The 19,258-nt window shown below is 54.7% G+C and overlaps 2 protein-coding genes across 2 annotated transcripts; both read right to left on the bottom strand.

The window, feature by feature from the left end:
- Positions 1 to 27: 27 nt before the first annotated feature.
- On the bottom strand, positions 28 to 10,770 carry FECH (ferrochelatase). Its single transcript, XM_051774586.1, has 11 exons — positions 10,638 to 10,770; positions 8,755 to 8,860; positions 8,061 to 8,180; positions 7,626 to 7,774; positions 5,197 to 5,331; positions 4,857 to 4,963; positions 4,548 to 4,646; positions 4,309 to 4,416; positions 3,845 to 4,009; positions 3,397 to 3,456; positions 28 to 3,178 (listed from the first exon to the last, which is right to left on the bottom strand). Exons 1-11 carry the CDS (start codon positions 10,699 to 10,701, stop codon positions 3,044 to 3,046), a joined length of 1,248 nt encoding a protein of 415 aa, XP_051630546.1. The 5' UTR covers positions 10,702 to 10,770; the 3' UTR covers positions 28 to 3,043.
- A 1,771-nt stretch (positions 10,771 to 12,541) lies between these two features.
- NARS1 (asparaginyl-tRNA synthetase 1) lies at positions 12,542 to 19,254 on the bottom strand. Its single transcript, XM_051774609.1, is given in 16 exon segments — positions 12,542 to 13,993; positions 14,096 to 14,227; positions 14,369 to 14,500; positions 14,910 to 15,023; positions 15,513 to 15,648; positions 15,784 to 15,983; positions 16,085 to 16,306; positions 16,971 to 17,057; positions 17,284 to 17,354; positions 17,681 to 17,759; positions 17,894 to 17,983; positions 18,163 to 18,255; positions 18,361 to 18,426; positions 18,530 to 18,612; positions 19,144 to 19,188; positions 19,191 to 19,254. Coding segments are annotated over 16 exon segments (1,731 nt in total). The 5' UTR covers positions 19,240 to 19,254; the 3' UTR covers positions 12,542 to 13,861.
- Between the last annotated feature and the right edge of the window lie 4 nt (positions 19,255 to 19,258).

Here is a 19,258-nt window from a genome sequence, read left to right as displayed (position 1 = left end):
CTCTCAGAAAGACACATGGCTCAGTCATTTCTTCCAAAAAAAAGTTTAATTGAGATTCCATCCTTATGGCAAACAACACACAGTAGGATTATCCAAACGGGCTGTGTTACGTCAGTGGAAGTCCTTGGTCAATCTGAAATGCATATGTTGGGCTAAAAGCAAGTACCTGTGCACATCTGGCATGAAGAGAATCAAAGGAACTGCTCTCACTTGCAGCCTACCCTTCATGGTGACTCCCAGCTCTCTGGGGGAGTGGAAAGGGAGAATACACAGAGCTTTTAGGTGTGCCTGGGAAAAGCCTGGCCCCTCTGAACTCAGTTGTACTCAGACACCCTGCACACACCTTCCAGTGTCACAGCACCTCCTCTGAAGCACAGCCAGGACCGAGGGAGACGCGAGAGAGGAACTCAAAGGAGAAAAACTTCAACTCGGCAAAGAAAAGACAAGAGCCAAACTACAGAGAGTGAAATCAGGAGAACAACCACATCCCCTTTCCTTCCCATTTCTTTCCTCAGGACACTACTCCTGTTCCTAACTCCTTGATTTCCAGTCGACATCCCGAGGCCAGAGCTCCACAGGGCTGGCTGGGAGTGCTGGTGGGAAGCAGGATTGTTTGCTAACAATCCCACTGGATGGGTGTCCAAGGAGCAGGGTCTCCCAGGTGCTGCAGGTGTGGGAAGGGCTCTGGGTCCGGAGTTAGTAGCACCAAAGGTTTCACAACGTGCAGGAGGGACACAGGGAACACTCACAGGCTGCAAACTCCGGAGCTACACACCACTGGAAAGGGCTGAGGAAGGCACAGGCAGAGATGGGATTCATCCCTCCTCGGGGCAGACACTCACCCAACCCCAACAGGCTGTGAGAGACGAGGGACTCCTCAAAAACCTCTGTTAAAACTAACAAAGAGTACCACCAGCTCCGGGAGACAGGCCCTGTCTGCTAAAAGCTGGAAAATTAAGTGGTTTCTACACGATGGCCTAATAGCAGCCACGGAGTAATTATCCCACGTGCGGTTAGAACAGTCAAAAGTGAATTTTAAGTACCTCTTATTACTGGGGACAAACATAATGCCTCAGAATCAGTGCCAGCTTGTACTTTCAGTGCTCTCTCCAGCATGGGAATGGAAAGCCAGCCTGTATTTATAGTACCACAAGGTTCACATGAAGGTAACCCTCCCTCTCCACACTTGGAAATGTGCTGGTCACAGCCTGGGCCACCCCGAGGTCCACGTCCCCTTCAGCTGGGAGGAAACAGGAGTAGGAAGATTTGATAGACCAGATCGTTTTCCACTGCCCCCCAAAGTGTCACACAGAGAAGGGGGAGCAGAGAAAGTTCTGTGTCCAAGGAGAGACGTAAGGCCAGTGTTCCCAGACACGCTGGACAGTTGTGCTCCTCTTTCCTGCCAAGGCAGCAAGCAGAGAGCAAGGATGGAGCAAGAGAGGGAGAAGAGATGCCTCTGGCTCCCTGCCACAGGCACAGGTTTGGAGGGGCAAGGAAGACTTAGTTCTGTGAGGGACAGCAGTGATGCAGGAGGCTCTGGCACTGCAGGAATCTCAGTCTGTGTCCCCCTGGGAAGCAGCTATGGCAGTGGAGACAGGCAGCTCCCCAGAGGGATCAGGCAGGACAGGACCAAACCAACCCCTGACACGCCACGAGAGGCCTCTCCTCTCCTCAAACACCGTTCTGCCAAGAGCAGAGGTTCAGACTGGCCCTGCCTCACCTCTACCTGAGCAGATGAACCTGGACGAGCAGCGTGGCTTCCCAGCCACCAGCAGGGACTGCCAGGAGCCAGCCTGCAGCATTTCAGTGCTAAGGACATCAAGTAAACGTGCCCCCCCAAGGAGGTGACAGCTGCACGACCACAGGTATGGCTCAGTCCCACAGAAGGGGGTCACAGCTCTGGGGAGGTCCCTGTGCCTTGAGGGGACACTGCCAGGGTCCCTCTGGGGGGCTGAGTGGGGACAGCAAAGCCCCTCCTGGCCCAGAGCACCCTGGGGCTGCCCCCTCAGGCACCTGCAGTGTACAAATGTAAATCACTCCTCACTCCTCATCTCCATTTAAATAACATCCATCGAGCCAGATCAATCCCACCCATGGCATTCCATAGGTATCCCACAAAACCCACAGTAGAAAGCACAGAGGAGATCTATAAACCTTCTGGAGAGCAAGCCTGACTTCCTAAACTTACTTAGCCAAACTGAGAAAGCCCTTTTTAATGAAAATAACAATAATTTAAAAAGCCATTCTGCTCAACATGTTCCTGCTGGATTTGAAACACGCAGTTGCAGTGGAACATGTTCTTCAGTATCACCCAAGCAAGGCTTATTCCTGTCAATTTATGCTCTCCAGATGCTTTCCTGCAGATAATGACAATGTTTTCTCTAGAAAATGTAAACAATTTTTGTGCATTCTACTGTCCCAGCTAAGCTTTCACTGGAAGTTTCTGGCAGGAGAAAACCAAACAAAACAAAGCCTTATCTTTATGCCCTAAAAAAAAAAATATATATATATATATGCACACATTATTAAAAAGCATTAGAAGTCACTTGATTTCCAAAGTCTCCAAAGCCAGCTGCAAAGTCCCTCTCAGAAGAGACAACTGGTGGCTGTGCTGGTCACACTTGCACCTTAAGCTAACCCAAAATAACTGCCCACTTGACCTGGTCAAGCTGAAGGTACTGCATTCGTGACCAACCTGCACACAAATACACCCTGCATAGAAAGAGAAGCTAACTTGACAAAGCTGTGGGGGTTTCCCAGTGCTGGGCTCAGGCTAAGCGCCCTCGGGGCCGGGTGCCACGAGATGGGTGCCACGAGACGGGTGCCACGGGGTCTCCTCACAGCTGCCAGGAGCAATGCCCTTCTTTCCCTACGTCCTATTCTCGAGCACGAAGAAAACATCAGAAAACTGAAACCAAAGGCCAGCTGCCCGGGAGGTTCACAGAGACCACGAGTGTGTAAGGGGGGGTCTCCTCCCTTGCCTGGGGCCGTTTCCTCGCCGGGGCAGTTCCCGGGGCGGCTGTGCCGGGCGGCTGTGCCGGGCTCACAGCGGCTGGTTGGCGAAGAAGGCCTTGGTCTCCCTGCACACAGGGTTGACGCAGAGCGGGCAGCACAGGGTCAGCTGGCGGGAGCACACCTCGTTGGACTGCAGGTGGGAGCACACCAGGTCTGCCAGGGCCTGCGGGGCGGGGGGACAGTCAGGGGGAGCTGCCAAGCCGTGCAACCCCTCCTAACAAAAACCCCCCAGAACGCGGCACAACACTCCGCTGGAACAGGTACAAGGGGTTTACAACAGGTACAATTTCCATTAAAACTGCAGGGAAACATCCATGCTCCAGCAGGAAACACTGCAAACACGACTGCAAACCTCTGCAGCCACGGCCACAAAGCACCTACCTTGGAGAACAGGGGGTTTCCATTGAGGGACTCTGCCCTCCTGATGTTCTCGACTCCGCACTGGATCAGAAGGAAAAAGGAAAAAAAAAAAAAAGTTAGATCTGCCAGGCCCTTCACAATCCTCCTGCTTCATTCAGAAGTCGCCTCAAAAAGGACAGAATAAAGTGCAGTGTTTTTTTAAGGCAGCAAAAATAACCACGCTGCGACATTTTGCTTTGCTGCCAAAAAAGTCATTTACTCTTTTTTAGCTTAAAGAGTTAAATCTAGAAAGACAAATTCCCACCTGTTTTGTGGTTAAGGCAGTTCAGATTAATTTTCAATTTGCAAGAAAAATAAAGCTTGCCCTAGAACTGTAAGCAAGAAGCAGCTACAAAGCAAATTGCAACCCAGGAGAAGTCATTCCAGAGCAGCACTGCCCAAACAGGTACCAACCCCACAAATCATTTACCTCGTTTGCTAAAACCTGGGAATACTCGATATCCAGCTCGTACAGGGTTTCAATGTGGTCACTTGTAAATGCTATTGGGACCAACAGCATGTTCTTCTTTCCTCGTTGGCACAGTCCTTTAATGGTCTCGTCTGTCTGGGGACCAAGCCAAGGCATTGGTCCAACCTGGAACAAAAACAGGGAAATAAAGAGAAAAAAACCTCATTAAATCATTCTTACAAACCACCCTCACGTGTTCTTGGGCAGGACCACACAGAACAGATTGTGGATAGGATAGAAACAGTTATTGGTGTTTCCCTGCTTTTGATTGTGCTGCTCACTTTCACCATTAAATCCCAAAGGAACAGAACCTGGGCCGGCCTGAGCAGGGCTGTGGTTAAAATAAATGAAGATGTAAATAAAGGTTTGCAGCTCAGTAAAACCCTGGCCAGGCTTTACCTGCCTCAGCTTCCCCGAGCACATACCTTGGACTGCCACACGAGCCTGTAAGGGTTGGAGTAGTTGAGCTTCTCCATGACCCTCTGGACTGTGGCTCCCACTTCTTGAGGATACGGATCCCCCCGGTTCACCACCTGCAACACAAACACAGCAGCCCTTCCTCTTCCAGTGAACACACTGGCCTGGCACGGCTGTGTCCTCACACCCTTCCCCTGAGCAGCACAGCTCAGGGCTGAGCAGGGCAGGAGAGCCCCAGGTCACTCACAGACATGGGCAGCGAGTGGGCCGAGAAGAGGATCACCACGTCTTTCCTTTTGTCCGGGGGGAACAGGTTCAGCTCCTTCTGGATGTGATCAGCGAAGCACTGCTCAGAGGAACGGAGAGCAGAGACCTGAGCTGGGAACTTTGGGAGGCACTACCCACACAGGCAGAATTCCCAAATCCCCCTCATCGTGCACCACTCATCCAGGGAATGCCACCCAGCCTTCCCAAGCCTTCCTGTTATTCCTCCCCAGTACTTTTTTTCTATATTTTAAAAGAAAATAGATAAACCTCAAAGGCTTCAAAGGCCCACCTGAATGAGGAGGGGGTGTGTGGGCCACCGGTCGATAATGCTCCACTTCATCTTCGGCTTCTCCCCCTTCTCATTGTAGTAGCGATAAATGGCATTTAAACTGCTTCCTGAAGCACAGAGAGCAGAGAACACCAGCTCAGCCAGGCCCTGGCAGATTGCAGCAGCTCAGCAGCAAGGCAGGAAGATATCTTAAATTGCTACACAACTAAAATGCAACCGTGAATCAGAGCTGAGAGTCTCAAAGGGGAAGGATTCTATCCGAGGTCACGCGACGTCACCATTTTATCGACCGATCCGAGTTCACAGCCACGGGTGTGCCTCTGCCCTGCCCCAAGCTCACCTGTGGTGGAGCAGCTGTACTGGGGGTACTGGGTGAAGGCGACAGCCCGCTCGATGCCGTCCTTCTCCATGTCCTCGATGGCCTCCTCGGTCAGCGGGTGCACGTAGCGGAACCCGATGTAGTACTTGTGAGGCGCTGCCAGCCCGGGCACAGGGACAGGAACAGAAGGGGTGAGAACTCACAGCAACGTGTGTCAAGTGCACAAGAGCCACACAGACTGAAACAAACTGGTTGATAACTTCCTGGCTACTTTTCTAAACCCACCTTTCTCTGGCACCTCGCTTCGCCGTGATCAGAATTTAGAAGTGGTTCATACCTGTGGTTTGCTTCTGCTGGAACATCACCCTCCTGCTTTTCCCCAGTTTGGCAGAGGTGTGGTTTCCAGCCTGGAATGTTTCACTGGGCAAGTCCTGATTTCAAGGACGTATTGGTAAAAAAAAGGGTCACTAAATGAACACTTGGATGTCCTCGCACAGACCGCAGCTCCAGCTGCCTGCCCTGCCCCAGTGGCACCAAACCCCCAAGGACCAGGGCCCCAAACAATGTTTGGGGCAGGAGAGCAGTGGCACTGAAACAGGGACACGTGTTCTTCCATTCTGCCTCTGGAGGAGGTTCACAGAAACCTTCCTGCCCCTAAACACTTAATTTTGGAGGCAATATTACGCTCTTCAAGGGCACTGCAGGTTTTCCCAGCTCTAATCTTTCGGGTGGCAGCTTTGGGAGCACGGCTTGGTTAGGGGGAGGGAGGGCAGGTCTGCTGTTTTGTTTTCTTAAGCAGAGGACAGAGGTTCTCGGGAGAACAAAAGCAAAGTTTCTTTTTCGTGGTTTCTGGGTCACTGGCTCTGAAATAACATTTAGCAGGGCTCTGAAGGAAGCAGATGTCCCGTGCTTGGGCTGAGCTCTGTACATTTATGCAGGATTCAGAAAACAGGTTTAGTCAGCCCCAGTTCTCTGCAGGAGGCAGGAGAGGTCCCAGCTGGGAGCAGCAGCAAATAATAACCCAACTTGGGGAGCCCAAGGAGCCAGTAACCTCATTAACATTTTGGAATGGCATTAAGGACGAGAGCCTGACTAACCCCAGCAGGGACAGAGGGAGTTTAACCCGGGAAAGAACATTCTGGGGAGAATCATGGCCAGCCTGGAAGTAACACTCTGGCAGATCAAGGCAAAGTGACCCTAAAAGTGCTCCTTTGCAGCACCCAGTTACTGATTAACGGGGCTCAGCGCTCCCAAAGCCCTGCCTGTGAGCACACAGTATTCCCAGCTGAGCAGCCTGGAAGCACATCCCACTGCTCCAAGCTGTTCTGAAGGAACACTGAAGGCAATGGTTGGCAGTGCTCAGCACATTCCACGGTTCAAAAGGAGTCTCCAAAGGACTTATCAGGCCTGAGAGGAGCACAGAGGTGGGTGTGACTGCACGGAAGGTGCCCACCAAACAAAAGTGGCAGTGGGACACTGGGAGGAGCAGATAAACCTTCCCAGCCTTATCTGCAGAACCTGCTGCCAAGCCTGGCCCTGCAGGGGCTCCTGCTCTAAGAACACTCCTGCCCTGGGTGCCACAGCAGGCCTCTGGCTGTGCCTGCAGGGACCACAGCTGGAGAGAAGCTGGGGAGTCACATCTGTGGGAAAAGGGATTGAACAGCACCTGAATGAAGGCACCAGCGACACGTTACACACGAAACAGATGAAATGAACTTGCTTCCAGCCTTGCAAGAGTGTCACTTTTTACCTTCCAGGCCCTTTTAGCAGTCTTCCAACTCCTATTCTAACCTTTTCTGTCCAAGCCTGACACAGGGGCCACAAAGAACTACAGAACAGCTCGGAATGAAACCACCTCTATTGTCAAACGTGGAGGGGATTCCCTGCCACACCAGCAGCACATCAGCAAAGGTCAGGGAAACTGGAAGGAGCAGAGGACTTGCAGCACCACATGTGGCAAAGCTGCTGAGCTGAAGAGAATGGAGAGCTCTCTCCCCCTCTTGGCTTCTCCTTCCTCCAGCAGTTCTCCTGCGACAAATGTTTAGTGTTCCCACTTCACACACGAGTCACAGCTCCCTGCTGGGAGGGAGAGAGGTTCAGAGGCATTCTGTGATCCTCAGAGAGGATTGTTTGCACCTTTCAAGTTTTCTCATGGCGAAGGAAGGACGTGCAAGGAAAGCATCTCCTTCCACCCCAGCCAAACTGCCTGGCCTTATCTCCTGCCGTGCCCCAGGTGGGGCTCTGCTATCGCCGAGCCAGGCCCTGCACTGCTCATCTGCAGAGCCTTGTCTTTGCTTCCAAGTGACCTCCTCTTCAGCCCTGTAATGACTTCACAATGAACTGAACCCCTTTCTCTCCGAGCCTTCTGCAGCATCCCCGCCGCGCTTTCCCAGCAGGACTGAGACCCACCCCACGCCCTTTGAACCCCGAGAGCCCCGGCCCAGCAGTACCAGTGTGAGGGGACATGCTGTCCAGCAGCTTCACCATGCCTTCCCCCTGCACCGCCGTCCACTTCTTGATGGGGGACCCGCCGCCGATCCTGCTGTACTGCTCCTGGATCTTCGGCGTGCGGCGCCTGGCGATGAACGGGGCCAGCTTGCTGGAGCAGCCCAGAGGTGCAGGTGTTAACAGCAGAGCCCACACCACCACCCCTTCCCCTTTCCCCCCATCTCTGCTGCAGCATCGTGTGGTTGGTTTGATGGTTGATTCCCTCCCCCTTCCCACCCCTCAAGCTGCATTAGGAGAGAACCACCTCTCTCCTGATCTCTCCCAGCTATTTCTAACGCTGCTCCCAGGCTGAGACAGGCTCAGAAACGCTGCTCTGCCCAGAGGGTAAATCAGCCCACACTGCCCGTGGTGCCCCAGGAGATCCCAACGCTCCTCACTTTTGAGCCGGCATGGTCATCAGGTCCCTGTCCAGGAAGAGGCGCAGAAGGAAGTCGTGGACGTCATCCAGCCGCTCCGGGCCTCCCATGTTCAGCATCAGGATGCCAGTTTTAGGTTTCCTAGGGAAGCAAGAGATAGCTCACATCCCACTGACCTACTGCTTTTATTTTCATTACTGTGAGGAAACAACCAGCTTGCCCTCCCTTGTCCACGTTTGTCCTTTGCAAAGGCAGTTCTGATGCAGAGGCTCCTCCTGCTTCCACAAGAGCACGAATGGCCAGAGACAAATACTTACATGACCTTTGCTTTTTTTAAAAAGTAACCACTTTGTAACACGGACTTTAGCTGGAAACACACTGAGGAAGCTGCCTGGCACCTGCAGGCTCTAAGGGAGGTTATAAAACAGAGTCTACGGAATGGTCTCAGCTGTGGATTCCGACCAAACCAGGCAGCAGGAACCAGAACCACAATAACCATAATTAACGCTCTTCCACTGCTCCTGCACCTCGGAAGCCGTGCAGGAACAGCGCTGTCCCTGCCCCCGGGCCCGAGCCGGGAGGCTGGGGGAGCGCAGCCAGCCAGATAAACAATCTCACACAGGCACAGAGCAGCCGGCTCTGCAGGAACAGCGGCTCGGTATCAGGGGGAGCCAGGGGGCTGGGGAGCAGGGCCCACCCATCCCTGCACACCTACCGCTCCTGGGGCTGCACCCGGGGCTTGGCGCTCTCCGTCACCACCGCGGCCGCCGCCCGGCCCTGCCACCGCACCGGCACCCGCAGCGGGGGGCTGCTCCTCGCCACTGCAGGGGAGAGAAGGGCAGGCTGAGAGCCCGGCCAGGACAGGCTGACCCCCCCCAGCCACACCGACACACTCGCTCCCTTCAGCTCCAGGCCCCGGGATCAAAGAAGTCGAGAAATCGCAACGCCTGAAAGTCTGGATTTCAGCATCAGCCAAACCCCAGCGTTTTACAAGTCTTCCCACACCCACCTCCCTCTCCAGCTCTCCTGGAGCCCCTTTAGGCACTGGAAGGGGCTCTCAGGTCTCCCTGGAGCTTTCCTTCTCCAGGTGAACCCCCCCAGCTCTCCCAGCCTGGCTCCAGAGCAGAGGGGCTCCAGCCCTTGCAGCATCTCCAGGGCCTCCTCTGGACTCTCTCCAGCAGCTCCACATCCTTCCCATGTCACAGCTGGATTATCTTTAAGGTTCCTACCCACCCATTCCACACGATTCCATGCTGGTCACAGCCTGCCTTCTCAGAAGCACACTTCATTCTCCTCAGGAGCTCATAGTCATTACATGATATTTTTTCAGCGTGAATTGCTCGCGATGAACAGAACGGTTCAGCGCCGCACCCCCCGGCTATTGTTCGGTGCGACAGTTCCCTGTCAGACCGCGGGAGCTCGGCAGCAATTGAGCCCCGGCAGCACAGAGCTCCTCGGCAGCCGACCCACCCGCTGGGAAGCGCATCTTCCAGCTCACAGTTCCCTAATAACCTCCTGAACAGACCTCAAAACCTGCTGAAATCAATGACAATCCAGCTTCTGACTCGGGATTACGAGTGTGCAGCTGCGGGCGCCTGCGAACGCGCTGATATAAAAGGCTGCAAACTAAAGAACTTCAATTCAAGCACTGCCGAGTCCCGAAAGGCTCTTTTCAAACACAAATATTCACGTCTCTCCCGATTCTTAGTTTATTGCTTTCTGAGGCGCTGACACGCAAATCCCAGAGAACGACAAAGAGGGAAGTTTCACGGATCTCTCTGCGCTTTCAAACGGGAGGGCGGCTCCTCGGCAGTTAAACTGCAGAGGGGGGAAAATTAATATGAACACAGAAAAACAGGTGAGGGGACCCCGCAGGTGAGGGGACACCTGTGCCCCTCAGCCCTCAGGGGGGGAGACCCCGTAGGTGAGGGGACCCCGTAGGTGAGGGGACACCTGTGCCCCTCAGCCCCCGGGTGAGGAGACCCCGTAGGTGAGGGGACCCCTGCGCCCCTCAGGTGGGGAGACCCCGTAGGTGAGGAGACGCTCGAGCCTCGCAGCCCTCAGGTGAGGGGACCCCGCGGGTGAGGAGACCTCGTAGGTGAGGAGATCCCCGTAGGTGAGGGGACGCTCGAGCCTCGAAGCTCTCAGGTGAGGGGACCCGCGGGTGAGGGGACGCTCGAGCCTCGCAGCCCTCAGGTGAGGGGACGCTCGAGCCTCGCAGCCCTCAGGTGAGGGGACCCCGCGGGTGAGGGGGTCCCCAAGCCTCACAGCCTCCAGGTAAAGAGACCCCCGAGCCTCGCAGCTCTCAGACAAAGAACCCTCGCAGCCTTCCGCCCGTTCGGCGGAAAACCCACCACCGCCCTGCCCAGCCCGCCCCGGTGAACGAGCGGCCGCAGAGTCCTCGCGGCAGCGGCAGCCGCAGCCCCGCCGGCCCCGCGCGGGTCAGCGTTACGAAAGGCGCTTCTCGGGCGTTGTGTAACGCGGGGCCGGCGGCGCCGCCGCCCTCCCGCCCTCGCCCCCCGCGGTGCCCGGGAGCCCTCACGCCCCCGCCGCCCTCAGAGCCCCGCTCCGCCATGGCGGCGGCGCCCCCGCACTCACGGTGACGTCCCGCGGCGGCGGCGGCGGCAGCGGCGGCGGCGGCGGCCATCTTGGCCGTGCGCATTCCCTCAGACAGCGCCGCCGCCGCCGCCCCGCGCCTTACACCACCTCGGGACGGCAAACACCGCCCCCGAGACCGCCCCGGGACGGCCAACACCGCCCTCGGCACCGCCCCGGTACAGCCAACACCACCCCCGGGACCACCAACACCGCCCCCGGGACCGCCCCGGGACCGCCAACACCGCCCCCGGGACCGCCCCGGTACAGACAACACCGCCCCCGGGACCGCCCCGGTACAGACAACACCGCCCCCGGGACCGCCCTGGGACGGCCAACACCGCCCCCGGGACCGCCCCGGGACCGCCAACACCGCCCCCGGGACCGCCCCGGGACCGCCAACACCGCCCCCGGGACCGCCCCGGGACCGCCCCGTGACGGCCAACACCGCCCCCGGGACCACCAACACCGCCCCCGGTACAGCCAACACCGCCCCCGGCACCGCCCCGGCCCCGCAAACACCGCCCCTGGCACGGCGAGCCCCGCCCCGAGCCCCCCGTGCCGGTTGTCCCCTCCGGCCCCGGGGCTGCCCCGGGCAGTGGCCGTGGCCCGTGCCTCTCGTGCCGCCCTGTCCCGGCTCCCCTCCTCAGTCCCCGCGGTTCCCACGGAGCGAGGGCGCGCCATCCTCCGTTTGCACAGTAACGCTCTTAAGTTGAAGAACGTTCAAAAAAACCGCGATTTAAATTTTTTTTTAATATATATATGTAAATCCTGTGGGCTTTCTCAGCGGGCGCCTCATGAGAGGTGAGGGCTCGGCTGCTGAGCCCCCTCAGATGCGCTGGTGCAGGAGCACAGAGCTCCATTCCCGGTGGGAATTCAGGCGCTGGAATAGGTTGCCCAGGGAGGTGCTGGAGTCACCGCCCCTGGAGGTGTTTAAAATGCGTCTGGATCCGGCACTGGGTGATGTGGTTTAGTGGTTTGGGAGTTATAGTGCTGGGTTGATGGCTGGACTCGATGATCTTAAAGATCTCTTCCAACTCTGATGATTCTATGATATTATGTTTCTAAACACAAACAAACGAACACCACAGCACATTAACAGGTGGTTTACATTCCTTGGCTCCTCAGCAGCGGGTTTGGACAGCTCCTGGAAGGGTCAAGGGCAGAGCCAGCTCTCAGGGCTTCTCCTCAAAAAAGGGGGGACCGGGTGAGCTTGAACGTAGATAAATATAAAATAGTGCATGTAAGGAGAGGTAATCTAATCAAAGGTCATCTCAAAGCAGCCAGGGACAAGGCTGGCAGGCCCTGGAGCCCAGTGTACCAGTTCCAACCTGACTGTGTGCAGATACCATGTGAGAAAACGAAAGTGAGGATGAGAAATCCGAGTTCTGACTGCACATCTTCTCCTCTTCTGCAGGCTTGTTTTCCCTTTCTGATGAAAATAAACCCAAGTACTCCTGTGTTCCAAGAGCTGCAGCAGCCTTCCAAGATCCCACACCACCACTGAGGGAACTGCACCGGAGTCTCTGGCAAGTTCAACTCCACTGCATCTTTCATCCCAGTCACCTTTTAAGCTCCTTATCTGATCTGCCTCTTCCTCGAGCACCTCTTAAGTCCCCAGCCCTTCCTCTAGTAGTTCCCCTGATACAGAGGCTTTTAACCTTCACAAAGCAGCTCAGCCCTGACACGTTTAAGGACTGAAACCTGATCGCAGACAAGTGATGTTTTCCCGACCCTTTTCCCTTCCCTTCAGGCACCAGAAGGAAGTTATTTTATAAGAAGTCTTTCCCTGGTGCCCAGGCTGCTCCCCCTGCTGCTGCTGCCTTGGCAACCCCTTATTCAGCAGCACATTCACCCTCATTTATTCTCCGTAGGCCAGCTGAGGTGGCCCCTCCAAATTACAAAAATTCACGCCTTTAAAGTTTATTCCTGGGGGTTTAGTTCAGAAAGAAAAAAAAGCTCATGCCAGTTCTTGGGATGTGTGTTCACTGCACTTGAAAATTCCCTTTTCCTGGCCTTTTGTCCACTCTATATTAAGCAATAAGCTCCAAGGGCTCAGTGAAAGGAACAGGCATTACAGGTCAAGTACTGTCTTGTACACCAGCTTCTGTTGCCATAATTTATTGGTTGCTGATTTAGACCAGTTTATGTAACATGCAAGATGAAGAAAACCAGTCACTTACTACAAAAATATGCATATCCACAGCTCAACAACTCCAGGAGTGAATGGCAAATCCAGCTCAGGTCTCAGTGCAGGTGGCACATAACGCCCCTACCATTTTTTATTTCTCTGATGGAATTGCTTTATTGATGACTAAAAACCCTACAGATGAAGGAACACATGAAGTATTTCACTAACCCTATTTGATAACTCGATTACAGCCAGAGAAGCTGCTCAGCTGCAGAAGCAGGAGGGACCAGGGAGCTGCCCTATGAACACACCTCAGCACCACGTGGGAAAGCACAGCCTGGACACAGTTTGGAAACCCAGTAGTGTTTCAGGTACCAGTTCCTTTGGTCTTTAGTCATTTCTGGTTCCAAACAGGGAGCAGGCTGGGTGTGCTTGGACCCACAGCAGCGTTTCATCCCTCTCTGGGGAGAGGGAGCAAAGCCTGCCTCGCCAGCAGCCTCAGCACTGCTGAGCAATAAATAATCTGAAAGAAAACCAGGAAACCCCAAACCCAACCCACCCCTTGCCGTGGAATTCTGTGCACTGTACTACTACACACCTGGCTGCTGAATCAACTCAGAGAACCCCCAGTAAAATCAGTGCAGCGCTCAACAGAATCAGTCCCATTCCCACTCTCAGAGGGCACTATTAGGGAACTTCAAGAGCCTGAACTCCTGACTCCCCCAGCAAGAAACCCCGGGAGAAAAGAGGTTAAAATGAAAGCAAATCTAAAAACAAAATCAGCAAATGCCCAGCATATTTTAAGTCACAGAAATTAAAAGCAGAAGCATAGCTTGGGTTTTAAACGACAACTTATCAGGATCTTTGTTTTGTGTTGCCTCAAGAGCACAGATGCACCTCAACAATTTTTCCTAAGGCTTCTTCCAGTTAATTAGTAGCATTTTTCTTTTCCATTTCACATCCTAAACTGGTATTTGAATTAGCAACAGGTTGCAAGAAGTGTTGTTCTCAGACAGGCTGTAGTACAGCAGAGTGTATCGTTCTTTCCCAAGCAGCAGCTGCTCAGTTTTTCCAGGGGTTTTTTTCCCAAGGCTGGCTAAGGTTTGCAGCGCTGGACAAAGCGTGGGTAGAGACAGACATCCCGGATGTGGTGTCTGTTCAGGATCCAGGTCAGGAACCGCTCCAGTCCCAAACCATATCCCCCGTGAGGGCACGTACCGTATTTCCTCTGTGAAATTCGAAGCAGAGGGTAAACATTCTACACCAGAAACAAACCAATCCTTCCCAGAGGGCAAAAGCCCAGCTCTGGCTGGGTGTCTGCCGTACTGACCTGATCCGTGTACCAGTAGTAGGGCGTGGGATCGATGCCCTCCCTCTTGTAGCCCTCGAGCAGCTCCTCGCTGTCCCAGGTGCGCATGGAGCCCCCCACGATCTCCCCCACGTTCGGCATCAGCACGTCCACCTGCGGGGCACGACGGCACACCCACCGCTCGCGACAACGCCGCGGCAGGAGGGGAGGGCAGGCAGCCACCTGGCAGGGATTCTCCAAGGGTTTTCCTGGAGCGCTCACTCCCCCCCCCGGCAGCAGGCAAACCCAACTCACCGACTCGGTGAGGCGCGGGTCGTCCTGGCAGCGCTGCATGTAGAAGGACTTGATCTCGGCGGGGAAGCGGCACAGCAGGACGGGCTCGTTGATGGTGTCTGTCATCAGGCGCTCGGGGGCTTCCGGAATGTCCTGCGGTTACAGGAGGATTTGTTAGCATTTAACACCAAAATGCTCCCGTGCACGAGTCCACACATTCATCCTGATGTGCCTACATTCTTAAAACAAACTTATCACAGAAAAAACATAAATCTTCACATATAAAACCAGACATGCCCAGGGGAAAAAAAATCCGTTCGATTAAAATCTAAGTCTTCCCGATGTGTCAGACAGAAAACTGAGAGAAAAAAGTCCTGGCTCGGGCATCAAGCTCCCTCGAGCTCCTTCAAACAAGTGTCTCACATGTTGGAGAAGAGTGGACAGGGAGCAGATGACAGGTGACAACACAGGTTTTCATTCCGGTGCTCAGGGACATGAGGTGAAATCCCATCTCACACCTGCATTCCTGCACGACATCCCCACCCCTCCCAGCAGGACCTACCTCCCCAAACTCATAGTAAGTGCCATCCTCCTTCTTCACGTCGTGTTCCTTCAGCCACTCGATGGCCTCGGCGTAGTCCATGCGTCGGAAGGGACGTTTGGGGGGCTGGAAGCCCTGTGGGGAAGAGCAGCGTGTTAAAGAACACCTTTCCAGTTGGTCAGCATGTCCAGACTCGAAGCACACAGACTCTTCCCAGCTCACACATCATCAAATCATTACTTATTAAAGCAGGTGTCTCTCAAAGTCAAAGCTTCTGCAAAGGCAGAAGTCAAAGGGGCTCTAACAAACGAAAACACCAGTTGTTCCATTGCTCCCCTGGGCTCCACCCACACGCACCAGCCCACCAATATTCCAAGCTCTGGGCTGGAGGGTTTCATTCTGCTGGTACAAGCCATAAATCCTGGCACACTGCTGGCTCCTGGAGCTCACTAGCAGGGGACTTCTTTCCCCAGAGTCCCCTGATTTGGAAGTCATCACCAGCCCTGCAGCACTTTCATTTCTACGATGGTACTCAATGTTCTGATTATTCTGCCTTCCCCAAAGGATCACAGTGATCAGAAAAGACTAGAGATCCTATTTTTTTTGGCTATTCCCACTGCCTACCGGGTTGAGGTCGTACACGAGACCCGCTGCAGGTGATTTCAAGACTCTGTCCACGACATCACACACCAAGTCCTCCAGACGGTCCAGCAGATCCTCAAAACTTATGAAAGGGCATTCAGCTTCGATGTGAGTGTACCTGAAACAGAGTCACACCGCTGCAAAACCACACACAAGCAGCACATCTTTCTGAGATAAACTCATTAAAATCCCCCCTCTTTAATTTCTGCCACTCCCAGGCTGTGAAGGAAGTAAGGCTGTGAGCTGCCCATACTCTGCCAGGTGCCGGCGGGTCCTGGACTGCTCGGCCCGGTACGACTGAGCCACGCAGAAGACGTCCCCCAGGGCTGGCACGCAGGTCTCCAGGTAGAGCTGGGAGGACTGGGTCAGATAGGCCTCTTCACCAAAGTAATCCAGCTTGAACAGGGTGGAGCCTCCCTCCACCTGCGTCTGCACCAGGGTCGGTGGTGTGACCTGTCGAAGAACAGGGTGGTCACGGAGGGAAGAGCTGAGGGCACGGTGACAGCACACGAGTCGGGGCGCTGGAGCAGTCACACGAGGGAGCACACACTTACTTCATAGTACCCGTTGGCAAAGAAGTGATCCCTGAAGGCCTGCACGACCACGGAGCGCACCTTGAGGATTTTGGACATGTTCTCCCCCCGGATCATCATGTGCCTGTTGTTGAGCTGCACATCCACCTCCGAGTCCTCGTTGAGCAGGTTGTCAGCCCCTCCTGCCGGGGCCAGGCCGATGAGCTCCCAGTAATCACAGCTCAGCTCGTGGCCTCCCGGAGCCTGCCAGGGGCACAGAAACAACCACTGGGGGAAAAGTCCACTGCTTGCCCCCAGGATGGCCTGGAGGACAGGACAAAGGACAGTGGACACGGCCAGAGGGCAGGGTTAGGTGGGATATTGGGAAGAAACTCCTCCCTGAGAAGGTGGTGAGGGCCTGGCACAGGCTGCCCAGGGAAGCTGTGGCTGCCCCATCCCTGGGAGTGTTGCCTGGAGCACCCTGGGCTGGTGGAAGGTGTCCCTGCCCATGGCAGGGGGTGGCGCTGGATGGGCTTTGAGGTCCCTCCCAGCTCAGCCCGTGACCCCGTTCTGCTCTCAGCAGCTCCCCCGTGTGGGTCACGGCCGCCTTAATCCCCGAAAATGGCATTTTTCATTCATTCACAGGAGTTTCAGGGTAGGAATCCAGATTTTCAAAGGCTACCCCACAGGTTTTTTACGAAATGTAATCATGTGTAATCATTAGCTGAGCTCAGCTCTCACCTCGGCTCGATCTCCCGGGGACAGGACCCAGTGGCAGGGACAAGTAGAAAAACTCAGCCCACTCAAATTTCATTTGCAAAACCCGCTCTAAACCTAAGTCCTGCTGAAATAACCTAACCATTCCTTCCACCTCTGCTTCTGCTTCTGTCAGGACAGCCAGGCCCTGCCGAGGAGGCCAGGAACATACCTGCTTGCCTTCGGGGAGGAGGTTGAGCGTGCCGTACACCGCCACGCTGCTCTCCGTGGACAGCACCAGCCCGTGGTAACACTGGCACTGCAGGGAAGGACACACAGCCAGGGCAGGCAAGTTTTTATTCTGACATTTCCTGCAGCATCTAGATAAACTCACAGTCACTCCCAGCCAGCTCTCACACTGACACACACTCAGGGGCAGGTGATGCATTGAACATTAACACGAGTCAGTAGGTTTAGGGGAACTTCCCAACAGAGGGGTGAACACTTCAGTTAGGACAGAACAGAATGAAACCAGCACAACTCACCAGCTCGTCGGAAAGGACGCACTGGAGGAACCCTGTGCCATCTCTCAGGACAATGAACATCAGGTTTTTCCCTAGTTAAAAAGAGAAGAGAGTTGCTGATTTCACTGGTAAGCTCCTCCCTTGGCAGGATTAGCTTAAAACACAGGACAAGTCTTTTGAGGAAATTCTGCAGGGCCAGGCTCCAAACTGAAAATCCCACAGAATGTGAACTAAGAAATGTCTGTATGCTCACACACTGTCAGTGCTGCAGTGACCACTGCTAAACCACAGAGGCCACCTAACTGATGGTTTAAAAATTTCAGAGTAGGTGCTGTTGGACTCATTCTGTGTCCAAATTTTGAAGGCCACTGTGCTTGTTCCACCTCCCTGCACAAGCTCAGTAATGCTCGTGCCTTACCTTGCCTCCGTAACCTGTGAATCCAGCCAAAAATCTTCACTCTCTGCCCTCTGTAAGCCTCCAGAGCACTGATCTTCACCTGTCAGGGAACAAAAGCCAGCAGGCAGGGGAATGATTCGCCACCTCTCGCACCCAGGGTTCATCCAAAGCCCATCCCAGAGCAGGTACAATCCCTGTGCTGCCCTGTGCTCCAAGGCACAGGGTCACACTCACACATTTGGGCTCTGGAAGGCTGGGATCATTCTTGATGACAACCTTCTTGGCTTCCTCCAGGTTCTTCTCTCTTCTCAAGAGATCTTCTGCCTGGTCAAAGGGAGTAATTAATTATTAAACAGCTGTAAACAGGCCAGTTGTAACATGTGAGGAACTAACTGCAGCTTTTCTGCAGGAGCAGGAAGGACAGTGACACACAGTGACAGCAACACTGACAGAGTGTCACAGTTTTGGGCAAACAAAGGTGCTCTGCTCCCTCTGCAGCCTACCTCCTTCTTCTCCTTGGCTTCGTTCTTCATCTGTTCCCTGTGCCACAGCTTTTTGACATTCTTCATCTGTGACTTGGAAATGATGGCCCATCTCTAAGGAATGCAAGGAGAGAGCAGAACACAGAACATGACATTGTGTCCCTTCACACCGAGGAGCAGTAAAATAACTCCCACCAGGAAGCTTTAATGCCACAGCACCTCGTTTTCTTTTTGGGAATCCACATAAATCGTAGGAAATGGCTCTTTCCCTGCTGTCATCAATGCCTAAAAAGGGGGAGAAAATAACAGAAGTGAACTGGAATCATCCTCACAGAGCCTGAGCACGTTCCACACTGTTCCAAACCAAGCAGGTGTTTTCCACACTCACCTTTAACACGGTCTTGAATGGTTTCTTCTGCGTCCCATCCCCAGTGGAGTCACTGCCCTCCCGTTCAGACACGTACAGCTCTTCTAGGACACATCACAAACACGGGCAATAAGTCAAAAAAAAAAACGAGGAGGAAGAAACTGGACACACAGGGATGTGCCCAAGGGGCTGGACGAGGTGAGCTTTAAAGGGCCCCCCCACCCCAAACCTCCCTAGGAGACCAAACCTTCGTGGTTATAAACACTGGTGAACCTTCAAAGGCACCGGCTGGTCAGACAGCACAACAATTCTTTCCTATTTTCCCCCGTAAAAAAATCAATCCACGCGGGGCGTTCTCTAAGCCCTAAGGGCTCCCGAGGTACTGAACTCTGGGGACCAGCAGCATCCTTCCCGGGAACAGCCCCGTGCAGGGAGGCAGGGAGGCAGGGAGGCAGGGAGGCAGGGAGGCAGGGACACGGGGCCGGGGGGAGCAGGCAGGGCGCAGAGCAGCGCTCGGCTCGGTCCCGGCCGGGAGCAGCGCAAGGGAGAGGGCCCGGGCTCCGGGGCCCGGCCGGCCGGGGGCTGATGCGGGGGATGCCGGGGATGCGGGGATGCCGGGCCCGGCCGGGTCTCACCGAGCGCCATCGCCGCCGTCCGCCCCAGCACCTCGCCCTCCATGGCCGGCGCTGCCCCGGCAGGAACTGCAGCAGGAACTGCCTCAGGAACTGCATCACCGCGCTCCCTGAGCCA

Source organism: Manacus candei, unplaced genomic scaffold (genome assembly GCF_025592945.1).
Source record: "Manacus candei isolate 608988 ecotype Guabito, Panama unplaced genomic scaffold, ASM2559294v1 h1tg000209l, whole genome shotgun sequence".
In the NCBI taxonomy this organism is placed as follows: domain Eukaryota; kingdom Metazoa; phylum Chordata; class Aves; order Passeriformes; family Pipridae; genus Manacus; species Manacus candei.
Note: the sequence above shows the minus strand (reverse complement) of the source record. Positions and strands in the feature narration are given on the sequence as shown.